General features: G+C 45.6%; 1 protein-coding gene across 1 annotated transcript; it reads left to right on the top strand.

Moving 5' to 3' along the window:
* Positions 1–1786: 1786 nt before the first annotated feature.
* coro1b (coronin, actin binding protein, 1B) lies at positions 1787–12425 on the top strand. Its single transcript, XM_080023416.1, has 11 exons — positions 1787–2230; positions 3855–4060; positions 4178–4300; positions 6805–6934; positions 7522–7703; positions 8218–8337; positions 8427–8531; positions 8610–8755; positions 8857–8914; positions 9428–9757; positions 11538–12425. Exons 2-11 carry the CDS (start codon positions 3857–3859, stop codon positions 11658–11660), a joined length of 1521 nt encoding a protein of 506 aa, XP_079879542.1. The 5' UTR covers positions 1787–2230; positions 3855–3856; the 3' UTR covers positions 11661–12425.
* Positions 12426–19916: the final 7491 nt, after the last annotated feature.

The following is a 19916-nucleotide window of genomic DNA, read 5'->3' as shown; positions in this document are numbered from 1 at the left end:
CCCTCTAATGTAAATAACCTCACTGTATCCAGCCCGTGTTCGTTTCCCCCAGTAATTATCAAAATATTATCGTAGATGTGATCAAAATGGACATCGTTTAAATGGAAATGAAATGTCATTTGAGTGAAAAGTAAATGTCATTTGAAAATAAATGAAACGTCCTTTTTCATTGAAATATCGCGAGAAGGCAAATATTTGCCCTGACCGTTAATCGTGACGTTGGCCACCAGGGGGCGCCAGCTCGCTGCCAGAGCGTCAGACACACGCCTCGCCGTGTCTCAGCACGAGCGAGCATTGTGGCCTCATCAAAGTTACTATCAAATATTGATCTGCTATGAAAGTGCATTGAGCCCATCACTGATAAAATGTTGTCCCAATTTCCTCAGACTAAATAAGGGTAAAACTGTGAAATTGCACCGATTGTCTTTGGTAAATGGTCCATGGTTTGGGGCCTTGGGCCTAAAGTACATGTCCGATTTGCTCCCCTAAGACGGAACAATTCTCCATTTCTCACCCAACAGCTTTGAATCCAGACTCAAAACCTTCACATTGGCAACCGCTTTTCGGTGAATCCACCTGCGTTGAATTGCATTGCGTTTTATCTGCACCTTTTGAGGCGTTTTTAGATTTCCGTGACTAGTAAAGTTAGTCATTGTTTGCTGACATGAGTCAAACGCAGTATGGGATGTTGAAGGTGTTTAGGGGTTATCTTAGATCCCCAGCGGTCAACGCGGTTCCCAGACTGTAGCTCTGTGAAGCGTTCCCAGGCGTCCCATAGAAATAGGCCTTACAATCTGAAATCTATTTTCCTTGCCCTGTAATAACGTCTTTTAATTTGTTTTAGCTTTTCATTTCTATCCTTTTAAATCTATATAATGTATTTCATGTCTTATCGGTGCACTTTGAATTGCCCTTGTGTCTGAAATACACTTGCTTTGCCTGTTGTTATTGGTGTAAACTGATACACTCGTCCATGGAGTGTACGGTAATTGGGTAGCCACACCCAAACCTTTCCTATAGAGCTGTTCAACTACATTCTGTTCGGCCCCAGACAGGTTTTCGACTTTTCCCCCAGTTGACTGTTACTACGAATCGACATTTTACAAATCGACAAATGCACCAACACAAACTATTCAAGATCTTTTAAGTCTTAGCAGTATTTGTGGACATTATTCTCTCATATTGTTTTGTGCTGCCTTTGCATTGGCATATGTTTATGATTATTTACCGTTGTTACTTTCAGCCATCAGTTATTTTCTCACAATAATCTAACTATGAACAAATGATCAATGTTTTCCCACTCGATCCTGAACTTACTAGTAAAAAAAAAAAACATAGGTAATGTACCATACTACTTAAAAGTCGACTGTGGTTTGACAGAAAATGAATTAACAAATTGTGAAATATAGTTTTGAACAGAAAGTCACATGTTTGTGTTTCTTTTTTCTTCCATTGCTAACCTTGTATTTGATTCAAAGGGACAATCTACATTCATCCACGGGCCACATTTGGCACCCGGACCGCCAGTTGAATCGGCCTACTCCACTAATTCCCCCTCGGCACCGCCCCTCTGAGGTATGACCAATGAGCGCTCGGCACGCTCCGGACAGACGTCGCCTTTGTCCGGGTAAGCCAATCGCCAGCGAGCCGTGGAGCCAAACGATTAGATGCGCAACACCGTTGGCGGCCAGCGACGAGATAAACAACGCCGCGCGAATATCCTGCCGCCAGCGGAAGTGTCCCGGATCGCCGCCCGTCCAAGAAGAAACCCCCCCCCCCAAAAAAAGAAAACAAGCGATCGGAACAAGTCGAGCACAAGGGCGCGCTGGCAGCATCTCTCCCGTCGTGTCTGCCCGCCTGCCTCTCTCCTTCCCTCTTGGGTCGTTATGTAGGAGACCGGGTGAGGGGGGACGTGCTTCATGCAGGTTGGCGTCCACGCAGCGCGCACGGTCCGTGACGAGCCCGCTGAGGAACGACCGGACGCCACAATAAATACTCCTCGTTATCATTCTCGGTGGCCGTGTCCAGGCCCGCGTCGTCAACGGGTGGACATTCCCCCGTCGTCGTCGTCGTCATCATCATCATCCACGGACTGTGGTCTCCCCTTCAACATAGCGGAGGATTAAGTTACTGCTGGCGGCGGATTATTTTATTGGCCTTCTCCTGTCACGCTCCAGTGTTTAAAATTCCCCTTTTTTTTTCTAATTGATAGAAGCTGCTTCAAAACGAGGTAATTATTAATTTCCTCTTCTTTTTTCTTTTTTTTTTTTCCTCCTCCAGATTTTTTCCGTTGTTTTGGGGATGGGTGGGAGGGGGAGTTATTAACATATTGCCATATCTTCTCTTTCATCATCCCGTATTATTGTTGCCTGTTGTTTTTAACCGGAGTTGCCGCGACATTGGAATTTCCTCTTTTTTTCCCCCACCCCCCTTCAGCTTGCGCTCCTTGCTCTGTTAACCTTGATCACCTTTATCCAGCATCAGGCCAAACACACAGTCGCCTTTGTTTCTGGTTCTGGAATGCCTCAACGGGAAATCCCTCCGAACCCACTGTTCTGTCGTCGTGCTTGGGCTTCGAAGTGATTTTTAAATCATTATTATTATTATTATTATTATTATTGTTGTTGCCGTGATTATTTGAATCCCGAATTGAATACGCCGCGACAATGGGAGACGTGGAATTCTCACACTATGGCACCGTGGACGCGGAGCCTAACGAGCGCTCGCTCCAGCGTTGAATGCTTTCACATCCATAAAGCATTAGGTTGCACCCCCTCGGAGCTAGAATTACACTCCTCCCCTCCGAGTGGTCTGCCCTGCGTTCCCCACCCACCCCTCCGTCCTCCCTCCTGTGTTTTGGTTTTCGGCGGATCGTGCCCTTGTGTCCGCTGGCTCGTGGGGGGAGATCTGCCTGATGTGTTGAATACGAGGCTCGTTCACCATTACGAGCCGTGTTTCCAACCTCCCCTCGTGCCCTGTGCCACCGGGGAGACGCCGGATTGGAACTGGACGTATAGAAAACGAAAACCAGCTGTTTGGATCGGTGGTTCTCGATTTGGTTAGTCTCGGACGGGTCCCCGGCGAAATGGTTAATAGTGAAACTTCAGCGTTGTCTCACTTCCAAGACTAGGGTTGTTCCTCACCCACTGATTTCCCAGACGTTCAAACAGAAGCTTGAACTTAGACTAGTCGACCAGTCGAAAAGTAAGAAAACACTCACAACAGTCAAAATTGAACGCAATATAATCTATAAGGTTAAAAATGACAAGAGCCATTTCGAACCGTTGACCACATTCTTTTATAACCCAAATTGTATTTTACATGCCGCTGAAATGTGTGGCACTTTGCACCGTGCCTTATGAACGTTGCATTGCACGCACAAATAATAATACTTTCGGACTAGTATTTCTGGTGCAGACTAGTCGACTAATCGCGCGCATCCTTAAACAAGACATGAGCACCGTTAGAGAATGTAAAATACTGACTCATTTCATGGTTAGTTTAGACACTGAATAATATCAATAACAATAAACAATAGAAATCTGGTGAGATTTGGGGTCCCAGCGACAAAATCAAATCAAATCGAGGCTCCTTACCCAAAATAAGGTCAAGAATCACTGGTTTAGCTGATGAGCACGGTAATGAAACTTCACCTGTGGGTTAATATTTGGCAATGTACTTTTTAAAGCCGCCTGGGGGGTCAGGCGTGATTTAACCATTAACTAACATCGGGAAACCCCACAGGACTTATTCGCCTGCCGGACGACGATCCTCCGCCAGCTTTCCTCGCCGTCTTTTACTAGTTGTTGTTGAGTTCACTCTATTAAGTCGGGAGTCACGCATTCCCTCCGCAGCCATGTCCTTCCGAAGAGGCGTGGTCCGGCAGAGCAAGTTCCGCCACGTCTTCGCCCAGGCGTGGAAGGCGGAGCACTGCGTCGACGACGTCAGGGTGTCCCGCGTGACGTGGGACGGGCCCCTCTGCGCGGTCAACCCCAAGTTCATCGCCGTCGTCATCGAAGCCAGCGGAGGCGGAGCCTTCCTCGTGGTGCCAATCAGCAAGGTTTGGGCTCTTGACTCGGGGGTGCCGGTGCCGGAGAACGCTGACGTACAATCCTTTGGCTTGACTTAGCGTCGTGACTCGTGACCCAAATGTCCCTGTGATGTTGAACTCTGGCAGAGCGGCAGGATTGACCAGTCGACGCCCACCGTCTGTGGCCACGCGGCGCCGGTGCTGGATGTCCAGTGGTGTCCCCACGATGACAACGTCATTGCAAGTGCCTCCGAGGACTGCACCGTGAAGGTAGGACACAGCTTTATAGATTAAAAAATTGGCGCCATACAGTAACAATAAACATAAACCTAAGATAAACAATAAAAATGAACAAAAACAATAAAATAAGCCCAGAAATCAACAAAAAGCGAGAATAAATGCCAATATACACTAACCTGGAATTAACTAGGAGATATGCAACATATTCAAAACACTAAACGGCAACCTTACCATAAACAACAAAAGAAAATAAAACCTAAGAATGAACAGTCGGAAAAAGCCCAACCCAGGCCAGGAGATTTTTCCACAGAGGGTGAAAATGTGAGAGACACCGCACACAACGACGCATCAGGATCAGTTTCACCGTGTTGTGCCGCTAGTGTGCGTGGAGCCATCCGCCCAAACAGCTCGCCACCACATACTTAGTGACGCACCCAATGCCTCCTCGATGCGGCCTGAGATCCCATCGCTCAGACTGCATTTGGAGGTGGTCCGGACAGCATTTCCTTTAGCAGCGTAAAACGCAAATGTGTCCTGGGCCACATTGAAGGACCGACTACTCAACCGACATCCTCAGCCGCGCACATCCTAAAAGGGTTGCACACAACCCTTTGGTTGCGCACAACCTAAAAAACCTGTGTGTCCTGTTTTTTTTTTTTTGTTTTGTTCATTCAATCACAGAGTGTTTGGGACAGTCGTGTTTATAAAAAAAATTATAATAATAAAAAAAAAATAGTTTCATACAAGTATGAAACTAAAGTAAATAAATGCATTTAAAATAAAATCGGAAATTAAAGTAAGGTAAGTAAGTAAAAGTTAAAAAAAATCAGGAAACTAGATAAATCTGTTCAGCCTGAATTAGGGTTGAGTGATATGTCCACATTTTACTCTACCGCCCAACAACGGGCGATTGCCAATATATTTGCGTGTTTTGCAAACGATTCTCACCGATCATGCTCTGATTAATCTCCCGCTCCTCGTCGCCTCTGTCTACAAAAATAATTTCCACCGCTGGTGTAAAAAGTCTTATCTCCATCTCCACTTGGCCGTGGACAGTTCTTTGCAACCATCACGCAGAAAAAAAAACAAAACTGGCAAAACCTATGCTGGTCTTAAAGTGTCAACACAACCCAAAAGCTGCACATGGCTTGAAGCCGATTGGATCCGTCCAGTCATCTCTCCTCTGATTGGTGGACTGTCGTGGAGCGTGATCCAGCTTCTCATTGGCTCAGTGTGACATCACCCATTGTGACATCAAAGCCGTGTAGTTTGCCATATTTGTGGACTACCAAATAAAATAAAGAGCACATGTGATTTTACCCGGAAGTAAATGACATAGAGAAGCCACGCATGTCATTGTCGGCGGCGACGCCGCTAGGTTTTAAAGACAGGTTAATTGTTTGGGGAGTGGAATTCTCGGGGAGACGGACCATTCAATTAGCAAAATAAAATTGTTCAAAAAAATCGCCGATTGCTGATATATTCGTCCAATCGCCCAAGCCTAGCCTGAACCCTGCGCTGTATACAGTACACATGGCACCAAAATTTCCGTCTGTATTGTTTTGAATTTGCCCGTGCGCCAAGGTCTTTGTCTTTGGTCTTTGAAAAAACGGAAATGATTTAAGTGTTTATTGGCATGTAGAACGGAGAGGTGAGATCCGATCACTCGAGATGCATGTGGAGACTCATTCTGATGCCGGGTGTGAACAGACGCACTGAGAGCCGTCCACTTGGGATCAGATCACCCAAGACGCATTCTGATGCCAGGTGTTAACTGACGTACTAAGAGCTGTCCACTTGTGATCAGATCACACAGGACGCATTCTGATGCCCGGTGTGAACAGACGTACTTAGAGCTGCCCACTTGTGATCAGATCACCCAAGGGGTCTAAAAGATTCCGTTCAGCAACGACCAGAGCCCGAATCTCGCATTCCATATAAGATTTGGCACGGAGGCGTGGCCCCGCAGCAAGATAACCAGAGTCCCGGATGAAGTCGAGGAGACGGTGTGAACATGGGCTGTATTTGCCGCCATGGCTGCTGTCGCGTTTATGACCTCTTCGGCTTCAGTCAGCTCAGCTCCCAATCGGCTCTTGGTCTTCCCCTCGTGACAATCCGCAGACCGTGTTCCCCTCACACCACAGTATATCGGATCATAGATATTGAACATGTTTAATATTTGCAATCGGTGCCACTCAGGATTGTCGGAAGGCAGGAATTGGTGCCAAAATCGACTTTGTTGTCTTGTAGTGTGTACTCCGCTGAATAGAAAATCTGGTAAATACACACAAAGCCAAATAGTATATTTTTAGTTTACTTTTTTCCACATTAGTGACATCGGTGTTTGATGGGGTTTTTTTTAATTAAATAAATGAAACAATGATTTAAAAAAATTATTTGATTCAAAGCATTTGACACACATTCCATAATAAGGAACGAGGCAAATACTTTTTCACACAGCACCATTTATGTTTAAATGATCACATTCAGAGTGTTGAAATCTGTTTATTCATTTTTTGTTTGTTTTTCCCTAGGTGTGGCAGATCCCGGACGGGGGTCTGACCAGTCCCATGACCGAGGCGCTGATGACCCTGGAGGGACACAGCAAACGAGTGGGGATCCTGGCCTGGCACCCCACGGCGTTAAACATCCTCCTCACCGCGGGTAACCACGTCTGTTTCCTGCCATTGTTAATGTGCTTATTTTTATTTATTTATTTGTTTATTTATTTATTTATTTTTCTGTTGGATTTTGCACAAAAATTTGATCAGAAAATGGTGTGTTTTCCTCATTTTAATTTTCCTTAAGACTGTTGTCGCTAGTGATGTCTGTTTATTTTGTTATTTTTTACGACTAATAACACTAATACCAGGCACTTGGAATTAATTTTAGCTATATGATGGTGATGATAATAATAATAATAATAATAATAATAATAATAATAATAATTTATATAGAAAAAGCTTTTTAAAAGGTCTTATGTGAAATAGATATTATTGTCTATTTAGATAATAAATATTTGTTCATTAATATTTTGTTTAATTCTTTGTTTAATATTTTGTCTTTTACGCGCCAACCTCACCAAGTCTCTTTCCTTGTATATGCAAATGCACTACAAAGTAAAAGGATTCTGGAGAATGTGATTCCAAAATACAGGAAGTGGGAGACTGCCATCGATGCAAGTTTCTCTCTCTCTCTCTCTCTCTCTCTCTCTCTCTCTCTCTCTCTCTCTCTCTCTCTCTCTCTCTCAGGCTGCGACAACGTGGTGTGTGTGTGGGACGTTGCCACTGGAGAGCTTGTGTACCAGTTGGGCGACGCCCACCCAGACCTGATCTACAGCGTCTGCTGGAACAAGGACGGCAGTGCCATCTGCACCGTGGCCAAAGACAAGGCGCTGCGCATCATCGACCCGCGCAGGGGCACGGTCCTCAAGGTGACATTTTACATATATATTTTTTTAAATAATCCCACAAAAAGTTCGTCTGGAAGCAGGAGGGGTCTTGTATCATTTGGCAGGGGGTTATTTTGCGATAATGACTGGCTGGCTGCACATTGACTCGCTTGTTACACAAAATAAAATAACGTAGGGAACTATTCATCGACAAAAACAAACTTCTTCTGTCATTATTAACAGACGCCGGCCATTATTAAGAAATAACTGACCGCTGATTGCCGCGTATTCCACAGAGCCGCTTGATAAAAATGAACTTGAGAAACAACTGGGGGTGATCTACTTTTAAGGAACCGATACCGATACTGATGTGAGATTTTTCTTTTTCCCAGCAAAATAGACTGAAGTGTGTGATTTTTAGCTGCTCTTGACTCGATTGATCAGTTAGTTCGGGAACAGTACATTTCAAGACCGCCAGCCTCCTAAATAAGTATAGAATTGGATGCATTGGATCAGTCTGTAACAGTAATAAAATCACCGGATCTCGTTTCCTAAGGTGAAAGAAAAGGTCCACGACGGCACCCGGCCGATGAGGGCGGTGTTCCTCGCCGACGGGAAGATCTTGACCACGGGCTTCAGCCGCATGAGCGAGAGGCAGGTGGCCCTGTGGGACACGGTGAGTCGGACCGGGCCGAGCGCGGCGTCGCACGCAAACAGCCGGACCGAAGCCGCCCCGGTTCTCAAACCCAACGTCTGCTTTTCCAGAACGATCTCTCGGAGCCCATGGCCGTGCAGGAGATGGACACCAGCAACGGGGTCCTGCTGCCGTTCTACGACCCGGACACCAACATGATCTACCTGTGTGGGAAGGTACGGCTTGTGGGAGATTCCGGGAAGGAACATGCGCACGTTAAATACGTTAAATTTATTTTATTTTCTTTTTCCCAGGGCGACTGCACCATCCGCTACTTTGAGGTGACAGACGAGTCCCCGTACGTCCACTTCCTCAACCTGTACAGCAGCAAGGAGCCGCAGAGAGGGGCCGGCTTCCTCAGCAAGAGAGGCGTGGACGTCAACAAGTGTGAAATCGCCCGGTACGCGAGCAGCCCTTATCATTCCCAGGGTCGTGCATGTCGTTCTCCACGTTCTACCGGACAGCTGAGTAACGGCTCGGTCTCCGCCCGTTCTTCCTCAGGTTCTACAAACTCCACGAGAGGAAAATCGAGCCCATTTCCATGACTGTACCACGAAAAGTAAGGCTCCTGTGAATTATCCCCGGGTAGTACTGCCGTTGTGGTTTGAAAGCGGGCGCTCAAGCCCCTCGGCGCCCACAGAGTCGTACGGACGGGGTTTTGTGTTTGCACCGCCCCAGGGTTCCAGCGCCATGAGCTCCTCCTGAAGGGGGGCTCGTATTCCATACCAAGGCGTCATTGGGGGTGGGGGGGGGGGGGGGGGGGGGGCAAAAAAAAAGGTCTTCTGTGTTTGGTTAGAGAACCACCTTAAGACCACTGTGCAAACAGGATTTCCAATTAAAAATCATATCGTCAAAATAGATTAAAAAAAATAATATATATATATATATATAATTTATTTTATTGTTCATAGGTTAAGGTTTATTGTATATTGCCAATTTTTTTGTTGTTTATTTCCGTAATATTTTATTTTTTTGTCTTATTTTTATGTTTATTGTTTATAAGTGATTTTTTGTTAGGTTTAGTGTTTATACTTTTCTATATTAATTATTAATCCCCCCCCCAACTCCACAGTCGGACCTGTTCCAGGGGGACCTGTACCCGGACACAGCCGGCCTGGAGCCCTCCCTCCTGGCCGAGGAGTGGATCGCGGGGCAGGACGCCGCCCCGCTGCTGGTCTCGCTGAGCGGCGGCTACAGCGCCCCGCCCTCCAAGCACAGAGACACTCTGAGGGTCAAGCCCAAGCTTGTGTCACAGGACTCCGGGGCCGGGGCCACGTCACCCTCTGTGGGCAACGCCACGGCCGCCGCCCCCGCCGCCGCCCGGGAGACGGAGGGAGACACCGGGTCTCAGCCCAGAATGGCGAGGGAGATGGACGGGACCTCCGACAGACTCAAGAGAGAAGTGAGACTCAGTTTAAAGGAACTTAGGTCAAATTCAGTGGTTAAAATGCCCTGCGACATACATTTTAATTTCCTTAAAATGATCTTATTATCTTGGTCCCTCTGACAACTATGGCGCTTTCGTCCAAAGCAATTTACAATAAGTAAGTAAATAAGTACATATTGTCCGTCAAATCAAACCAGGGGATCTGAATAAGTATCATTCGTAGAGGACGAGAACTTTTTTGTTTCTTTTAAGTAAAGTGGGACAGAGATCCAATGTGAAATTGTTGGCGCAGCTACTTTGTTTTTCAGTATTTGGTATTTGTTCGCTCCATTTGGAGGAAAAATTTTTTTTTAAATTTTTTAACATGGAATTAACAAAATGAAGTTGCGTTGACAAAAAAATATGCGTTGCTTGTCACTTTAAAGTAAGTTTCTCACCCTATCGTTCAAACTTTCCCCAAACCCGATAGTAGAGACAATATTGCAAGATGCTTATACACGACAGACTGGATTATAGATGAAATGACGTTGTTTTTGTTGACGCACTTCCTGTGACGCACAGCTGTAAATCGTTCATTTCCCCGGGAGTTCGTACCCGGTGGCAGTCCAAATGCATAGTGATATCGAGGAACCAATCTAAACCGAGATGGTGGTGTTGTGTTGGGGTGGGGGTGGTTTAAGCAGCCACACCTGTCTTGGTTCTATGTAATTGGGCCCGGGATCAGGGTGGCTGTACGCCTGTTGGTCGTTCGAGCAAGCAACAAGCAACAGGTGAAATCCCCATCCCCCGCACACACAGGAGGAAAGCCTCTGTCATGACAACGTTCCATCTGCTTCCGGCTTGTTTCATTTTTCTCCACAATAAACTGGTGGGCTTGCAACATCTCTGCCGGTGTCGGAGGGCCCTGAAAATGCCACTTGGGGGCTGTGAGGCAGGTGCCTCTGCCACAGTGTCAATATTCTAGACCCATTACACTGTGCAATCAACAATAACTTCAAAGTGAGAAGTAAAAGCAAAAAGGTTGTCTATTGCGCCTTTCAAACATGGAATTTACTTACTGCAATGTAAACGTTTAACGCGATTGGGTGTGGTTTCAGCGGACGCGGTCCCAGCTTTTCGGATAGAAGCAACTGCCCTTTTTATTTTATTTTATTTTTTTCTCCATGATTTTGAAAGCTAATTCTATATACTTGGAGATGTTTTATTATTATTTTTTTTTTAATCGTTCAAATTTAGCTGGGCGGTTATTACACCTTTTTCTGCGGTGTGACCAACTCCCAACACATTCATTTTTGCTTTAAACGCTTGTGTGTGTGTGTGTGTGTGTGTGTGTGTGTGTGTGTGTGTGTGTGTGTGTGTGTGTGTGTGTGTGTGTGTGTGTGTGTGTGTGTGTGTGTGTGTGTGTGTGTGTGTGTGTGTGTGTGTGTGTGTGTGTGTTACGCCTTCCTTATTGACAGGTCTAGTGTGTTATTTGCTATTACATGTTTTTCTTTGTTGAATTATATTATTATTATACGCTTACACTGTGTTAAAAGTTTAAAACCTCAATAAATAAAAAGCACAAATCCTGCCAAATAAAAAAATGTGAGCTTATCATCGGGGGCTTAATCGCGTTTGGACTCGTAAACGGGGCTTAAACTCAATTTGAGCACCGTGTTCCGGTCCCCCTTTTTTTTTTTTTTTTTTTTTAACAGCCAGTGGCTAAAGCCTGAAAAGCGACGCGCCCCTCGCCACGTTATCCTCATCCTCCTCTCGCTGTGTTTCTCCCCCCGCCCCCCCTTCCCCCCCCCCCCAGGACGACGTGCTGAATGAGCTGCTGGCGGAGATGAAGGCGCTGCGCACCGTGGTGCTGGCCCAGAGCCAGCGGATCGAGCTGCTGGAGCGCCAGCTCGCCCGCATCGAGGACGGCGACGTATGAGTTTGGGCGAAGGCGGCGAGGGAGCATTCGGATCTTAAACTCTGCTAGACCCTAGCCTTACTAGAATTTAACCGAACTTTAAGCTGAGCGAGCGACACGTAGGCCAGAGCACTAATCCAATCGCCGTTTGCTGCGAGGTCCAGGAGGCAAAACTAAGAAATGAAGCGGTTTGTTCTCACGATCACTATCATAGGCGATATATCAGAAAGGGATAATTTGCTTATAGCTTAAATTTTGGCAGTAACATTGAGAGTCATGATAGTAACATTTAACGGTTGAATGTGTGAAGATTTGAGATTTGATTTACTGGTTTAAAAAAATAAAAAATGTAAAAAAGGACCGAAAAATCGACATGTCCAAAAAAGGAAGCGGTGTGAATGTGTGTTTGAGGTGAGCGAGCGGAGGCGTAATCCTTAAAAAGAGTCGTACGACTTATCCGTCGCGGGTGTTAGATTGTGATTTTGTATCGGACCGGATCGTGTGGAACCCGAACGTTTTTAAATGGGATTCTTTTGCTTTTTTTCCTCTCTCCTCTCTCCAGTATGTGATGTTAGCGAGGGCGATACTGTTGTTGTTGCGTATTCAAAATGTACTGTACTGCGAAACATGTGTGGTGGTGTATTTGAAGAAAGAAAGAAAAAAAAAAAAAAAAAAAAAAAAAAAAGAGGGAAGAAAACACTTTTTTTATTTAGCTGACGAGAGAAGGCTTTGACACTTGTGTCCACTGGGAAGCTACGCAAATTAAAAAAAATAAAAAATAAAAAATGAAGGTTTCAGCGTTTGAGTAGAGGGCAAGGGCTGGGTTTTGCTGGGATCTCACCAATTCCCACGCTATATCAATCATTCATTTCAATGCGATATATCGTCATAATAAAGATACCGCAATACGAAATCAGATATCGGTTGGGATTTCGGTTATATCATCATTTTGCGATTAAAGTTACATGTCGTCTTTTAAGGCTCCGTAATAGTAAAGTAATGCCATTTTCTACATTACTAATGATTTTCTTAATCCTTGCTCGTTCTTTCAAATTGTACCAAAGGTTTGAATCGCTTCCTTTCGCCCTTTTCCAACGGAGTCCCCCAACGTGCCGATTCTCGAACGCTCCGCCCTATTAAAGAGCTCAAGACGGTACCTGGTGGACATAAGGGGCCATGCAACCACTAATCCCAGGTAGCGTATAAAAACAAAAAAAACGGTTGGAAAACCAGTGCTTCCAAGGTACAGAAACACAAAAGACGGCAGAAGTGAACAGGTTGGTAGGATCAAATATATATTTTTTTTCTTGTCTTTTAGGCTGAGTTTAGAGGCAGGTGTCGTGTTGGTGTAACGAAAAGATAGAGAACTAATTTTTGCACCACACCCCCCCCCCCCCAAAAAAAAAAACAAAAAAGTGTCTGGGTTCCATGTTTTGCATCGATCAATGCATTAACCTGTCCCATGCAGTTGGCAGGACCGTTATCTCTCTTACATTCCACCCTCAGACTGTCCCCCGTAACCCCCCCCCCCTCCCCGAAATGTTTCTTAATGCACTGATTGTACGACAATTATTTTGCTGTGACGTTTTCAATCGGCTCGGCGTCGAAAATGACACGCCACTGTGCAAACCCAATAAATAAAACATTCATGACTACTCGCTTGTGGCTTTTTATGTTCCGGAGGGTCGCCCGTGGTAGCTGCAATTCTCACGTTCTGTGCTGTATTGCTCTAAAATGTCGTAAAAATAGTTGGAAAAAAAATAATAATAAAAAAAGGATTTTAAAAACGCTGTTAGGTTTTTCTGTGCAAAGTTTCACTGTGGGGCTTCATAATTGGTTGCGGGGGTTGACGCAAACCCCCAGCCAGGATGTGGCTTGAGCTTTTAAATGTTCTGTCACCTGTTATTTACCCTTCCAAAGCCCTCAATAGTTCTACTGTTCTACTGTAAAGGAAGCAATGAAAAAGGTTTTATAACAACCGATCCAAGGTGACACATCCGGTTCTGGGGTGAAATTCTGCTTTAAAATTCTACTATGTAAACAAAGGTATGGACATTTTGTGTATCTGCGTGATTATAATATAATAAAATGAAATGTATCATAAAATATTAGAAGGGGGTGAAAGCTTTAGTGAAGTCTGCTCACCCTTTGAGTACAGTCTGCTTTTACAGGCATGGTTTTGAAGATAAGATGTGTTCCCCTTTTTGTAACTATTAATAATATGCTGTGTGATAATTTTTTTTTGGTCATTGGGGGAGGGACAGTATTATTTTCAGTATTACTTTACTTTATCTTAGCTCTATGAATGGAAATATGTTTCTTTATTTTAATTCTTTCCTTGTCATTTTCCAGGCTTCGAAATGGTGGTTTTATTCATATTTAGCAAAAGAAAAAAAAAAATACAACTTATCCACGTCCTACAGACGAGGGATAAATATGAGTCTAATTGTGCCCTCTGCAATGGTTTCGCCACACCCTCTTTCATAACTTGTGCATTAGAACTAGCGCTCCCTCCCTCCCTACCAGTTGCTTCTGAAGACACCTCTTCGCATTCACCATCGCCTCTCTGCCAACACACGGTACGTTTTGGAGCTTCTTTAATGCTTTCACTTGAATGGCATTAGCATCCATATTGGTAAAACGTTATACCTTCTACCTGATTCTACATGTGCGCCTCGGCCGGGCCATCACCCCTGTACCATATTTCCATAACAAATTGTCGTACCTCTGCATTTGCCCACTTTTCATTATTTCAATTCGTCTACTCTTCAATGCCGCTCAATTTTAGTGGCCCTGTGATTAACGCAGGAACTGAAAACGTTTTTTTTCTGAGTGATGCCTCGAGAAGAACCATTTTTGCTCCCACACAGAAACCTTTCAGCCTCAGGGTCTTGGGGCCCATTTCCATATTTATCGCTTTTTCGCTATCCGGCGACTGGAAAGCTGTTTAATAGGCCAAGGAACCACCATAAGGAACATGAAGAAGAAATATTGTGGTTCTTCACGGAGCCACACAGCCTTTCAAAGCATTGTGTTGTATTGCATGCATGAATTGTGTGCTCATAGTCTTAAAATGCAATCTCTAAGCCATAGAAATTCTGTGGTGGAAAAAAAAAATGGTTTCTTGCCATTACAGGCCAACTGATGTCTCGTTGTCACTTAGACAGGAAACCAGAGACTCAAAGAAGTACGCAGAGCGTCTGTCTGCTCGCTTCCTGGCGCTCAGGGAGGTTAGAGTCGAACGGCATCTCAGCCACACTGAGACTTCCTGTACGACCCGGCGATGCGCGGCGAAAAAAACCTCTCCCTAAGACTTGAGGAGTGGATTTTAATCTTACACACACGCACAAATGTTACCATGCATCCATGAGTACATTTGAGATAAGAGGAATACTGGGTGGATGTGCAGAGATGTTCCAGTTAGAGAGCAGAAAGTCATTTTTGATCCAATGGCCAAACCCATTCATTGTACCTCCAAAAAGAAAAACAAACTGTGGAAAGAATTGACAAACAATTTGAATAAGATTTGGTTATCTTGAATGGTCCATGATCGGGCAGTTTTTTTTTTAAATCTTCCTCGCCCTTTTGTCTCACTCTTCTTGAATCGGATGAGTGATTTTTGGTGACCACACAATCTGAATGTCCCCCATCCCCATCCCTCAGGCATGGCTGCACCGGTCACGTACGAAACCTCGCCGACGGGTACCCTGCTCACCCTCTTCTTCCTCCTGCTCCTGCTGGTGGTGCTGCTGATCTTCCTGTATAAGAAGCTGAACAAGATGACGGACGGCGAGTACACCATTCGCAACATGATCTACAGGGAGGGCGGCGCCCGGGACAGGGTGAGAGGCACGACCGCCACCCTGGAGGCCTTCCTGGGCGTCCGCCTGTGGCCCAGAGGCAACACCGACAAAGAGGAGGAAGGGGAGGAGATGCGGTCGTTCCGAGACGAGGAGGGGGACGTGGAGCAGGGGGAAAGTGTGGGGGGAGGAGAGAAGGAGGGGGAGGCGGGGACGGGGAGGAAAGGTGACGGGGGCGACCCCCCAGACGACGAAGACTCCAGTCTTCAGAGCGACAACTCGGGCGAGGCACGAGATGATCCGATGGACGACGGAGAGGAGGCGAAGGCGGAGGAGACGAAGGAGAAGGAGGAGACGGTGGTGGAGGACTGTGTCCAGCGCGGCGAGGATGGAGGGGAGAGTCCGAGCGAAGGGGAGAGGTTGTTGATCGACCTGAAGCAGTTGTCCGGAGGCGCCATCTGGTACGGGGAAAGTGAAACGGAAGAGAACGTTGTTGACCTGACAGTGTTGTGAGAATGAGACCAGTTAGACAGAACCGCCGTGTTCAATCATTCAGCTCTTTGGACCCTTCTCAAATTAGACTAATCTGTGTGTCCCCACCCAGAACCTTCAATTTGGCCCTCCTGATTTTCTAGGGAAGGAAAGTAGAAAGATATTTAGGTGACACTGCTGTGCTCCCAATATAAGTTTGGAGATTCTTGAAATCATTCATCCAATGGAAATATCATGTATATTCCTTTTATTCACATTGATTATGCAGAAATGTTAATAAAAAACACACAGCAGACAACGTGGATATGTTACGTTTAGTTATTTGTTGTACCAAATCAAATTTTTGTAAAAAGCTCCCTTCAGAAAATGTTCAAAGAGACACTTGAAACTTATTTTACTTTACTTAGCTTGCCATATTGGACCTTCTTTACAATTCAAACGAAAGCATTTCTGATAGATAGCAGTAGTGTTGTGATATTGACGTCAGTGAAGCAGCTCTGTATGTTCCCAGGGTCCCATGTTCTCAGGGTCCTATCACACATTAACCCTCATATTGTGCGGGTCAAATTTGACCTGCTTCAAGTGAAAATATTTCATAAATATTGTCCAGTTTCTTTATTGGCTTCAGAGCATACAACTATATAAAAACAGCAAGACCAATGGTTATCATTTTATTTTATTTTGAGGGTCGCCTAAGGAAATTGTTACATCTGTGGTGTTCCGGGTCAAATCTGACCCGGCAGAGAATACTGAAGACTCTGGGTTGTTCTGTGGATATCATTTTACTCAAACTTGACCCTAACTCTTATCCTAAACCCTTACCCGTCCTACAATAGCCCATGTCATATTAAGCGAATCCAGAGCTGGGGAACATCTTTTTCAGGTTCCCATTATGTGCTGTATAGAGCTGGGGATGGGGAACTTAGGATCCTGGGAACATAGGACCCTGGGAACATAGGACCTCTGGAACATAGGACCTCGGGAACATGGGACCGTTGGAACATAGTACCCTGGGAACAGAGAATCTTAGGAACATAGGACCCTGAGAACATAGGACCCTGGGAACATAGGACTTCAGGAATATAGGACCCTGGGAACATAGGACCCTTGGAACAGAGGATCCTGGGAACATTGGACTCTGGGAACATAGGGCTGTGGGAACATAGAGCGCTGGGAACAGAGGACCATGGGAACATAGGACCTTGAGAACAGAGTACCCTGGGAACAGAGAACCATGGGAGCATAGGGCCTTGGGAATAAAGGACCTTGGGAACATAGGGCCCTGGAAAAAGAGGACCCTGGGAACATAGGACCCTGGGAACATAGGACCCTGGGAACAGAGAACCCTGGGAACAGAGAACCCTGGGAGCATAGGACCTTGGGAATAAAAGACCTTGGATACATAGGACCCTGGGAACACATGATCTGGCTAACATAGGAAACTGGGAACATAGGGCATTGGTAACATAAGACCCTGGGTACATAGGACCTTGGGAACATAGGATGACCCACTCTGTTTTGCCAGTATGCATACTTGCCTATGTTATCAAATGTCATGAGAGAACTGCGTGGCTTGTATTATGCAAACTTTTACTACCATATTTTTGTCAGCAGAGAAGCAAGAAGGGGGGAGAAGCTTTGTTTCCTTTCCGGCTCTTTCCTTTTGTTTATTTCTCTTTTTCCCTACGTATTTTACAATGAGTCTGTTAATAGGAGTTCTTTGTGCTTAAAACGTGAGAATTTATGGAAATGAGATCATTTTTAATAAAATCATATTATGTGTGATGAAAATTGATGGAGTGGGTATTTATTTGTGGCAAAAGTGAGCAAAAACTATTTAGTAAGACCATCATTTTTGTTGATTGACTTTATTTGTCTTTCTTCTGCAGTTCTCCTTATTTTTCAATGTTTCAGATATCAGCATGATGCCATTAATTGATAAAAACCCGATAAATCTTACATCCGTATATATACTATTGTTTTTGCTCTGTAGACAACGGGGGATGTAGCTCAGTGGTAGAGCGCATGCTTCGCATGTATGAGGCCCCGGGTTCAATCCCCGGCATCTCCATGTATTTTGACTCTCATCTCAACAAATAACGTGTTTTTATTGCCGTTGACGGAAATAAACGTCTCTGCGTTTCTATCACTTTCCCCTTTTTTTTTTTTTTTTTTTTTCCCTGACGAATTGGTACGAAAAAAAAAAATAAACATCCAAGGGAAACGTGAAACGAGCCATTCGGCACTGGAGAAGGCTGCACCACCACTGGGGGAAGATTTAGCGGTGGCAATGGACGCGTCAATCCGATTGGACGGGGAGAGGCTCGGCGGAGGCGCGGCAACGTGCCTGGCGAGAAAATTCATGTCGAGCAACGCTCTCCTCCCCCCCCCCCCCCCGCGGGGGTCCGGACCGAACGACCTCCCGTCGTGGCTGTAGATCGACGACCCGTCATGGGGCCGTCCGCGCTATTCACACCGAGACAACAACGCAGAAGCATGTGGGGATAATACACTATCAGGGCAATTATGTAACACCTGGGAGTCCTGTGGGGTTTTTTGTTTTTGTTTTTGTTTTTGTTGTCCCCCCCCCCCCCTTCAAGAACGGCATCGCAGACCCGGGACGTTGTTTTTTGTTTGTTTTTTTTTGGTTTTCCAGATCGAGATGGATCGTCGCTAAAACAGTCAAATTGTGCCCCGCTCGGTCGGAGACGTCTTACCCGCACGTTTGGTAACTATCCGAGTAATTTGCGACCATGAATTAAAAAAAAATAAAAAAAATAAATAAAAATAAAAAGTAAAATCTCATCATCCGCGCTGGTCCATCCCCTTGAATATCACCAAACGATGCGTACCTTTTTAGTCGTATGTTCAATATATTTCAGCTTGTTTTTTGTTTTTTTTTAATGTAGAATTACTATATTATTATTATTATTATTATTATTAGCGTGTCACAGTAACCCACTTCACGGCCGCCGAGGCCGTGAGCGCCCGAATCGCCGCCTCTCTCACCCTAACTCGAACGCACCGGACGGACGCTTCCAGCAGACGTCACTTATCTGCATAGGGAGAGCGAGGAGAGGTTCGATTCGATTTTTCGGATTCTGTTCGTGACGAGTCACTGGGTATGAAAATAAATCATGTTTTTATATATTAAAAAAATAAATAAAAAGATTCGTTCGCTGTTCCGACCCTTTGTTCGTCGGGTCGGGTCAGGTCGGGTGCAACACGCGGGTGAGCTGAGGGAGGACCGGGAGTCGGAAGAGGAGTCGGCGGAGCTCCCGAGTTGCGAATGGAGCGCTCGCAAGAATGAGTCGGTGCTGTCAAAATGTTTTGCTGGCCGGCAGAAGGGAAAACCGTGGATTCCAGATGATCGATTCGCCGATTTCCCCCAGAAATACGTATTTTCTTTGTAGAGAAATACAATGCGTGGATGACTAAAATAATTGTCTTTACCACTACAATTGATTTTGGTGGAATCTGACATTCGGTCAGGCACATTAAATATGAAATACGCCAAATGCCTGGACCTCCTTCCCCCCCCCCCCTTGGACTAAAATTAAGTCCCCCCGCCATTATTTCCAGTTTGAGTCCCTCGGCCACTGTTATGCCGAAGTGATTCTCACTCCCGAATCACTTAAAATAGCCGTTCGCTGCGAACGATTCGTTCACCAAACTTGCACCGCCAAGGGAGTGGAACGCGGTGAACCTGCGAGGTTTTATGACTTGAAAAACAATGCCGGCCCGCCCTCGCTGTCGCGGCAAACGGACGGAGGCGCTTAACAGCAACATGGAAGGTACATTATCCGAACGGAGTCGCCGTAGAACAGGGGATCTCTTGCGCAAAATAGGCGACAACGTCTAAGCTCGGCAAAGTGTCCAAGATGGACGCGGCGCCGCGGCGAGGAGGAGACGGGGTGCGTTCGGGCGCCCTCGTTTTCCTCGCCACTCACGCCTTGTGTCTTTGTTTCGCAGCAGGAGGAGTAGG

The sequence above is a fragment of the Zeus faber genome, assembly GCF_960531495.2.
Source record: "Zeus faber genome assembly, chromosome: 22".
Lineage (NCBI taxonomy): Eukaryota > Metazoa > Chordata > Actinopteri > Zeiformes > Zeidae > Zeus > Zeus faber.
The sequence above is the reverse complement of the archived record's forward strand: the minus strand, read 5'-3'. Positions and strand labels throughout refer to the sequence as shown.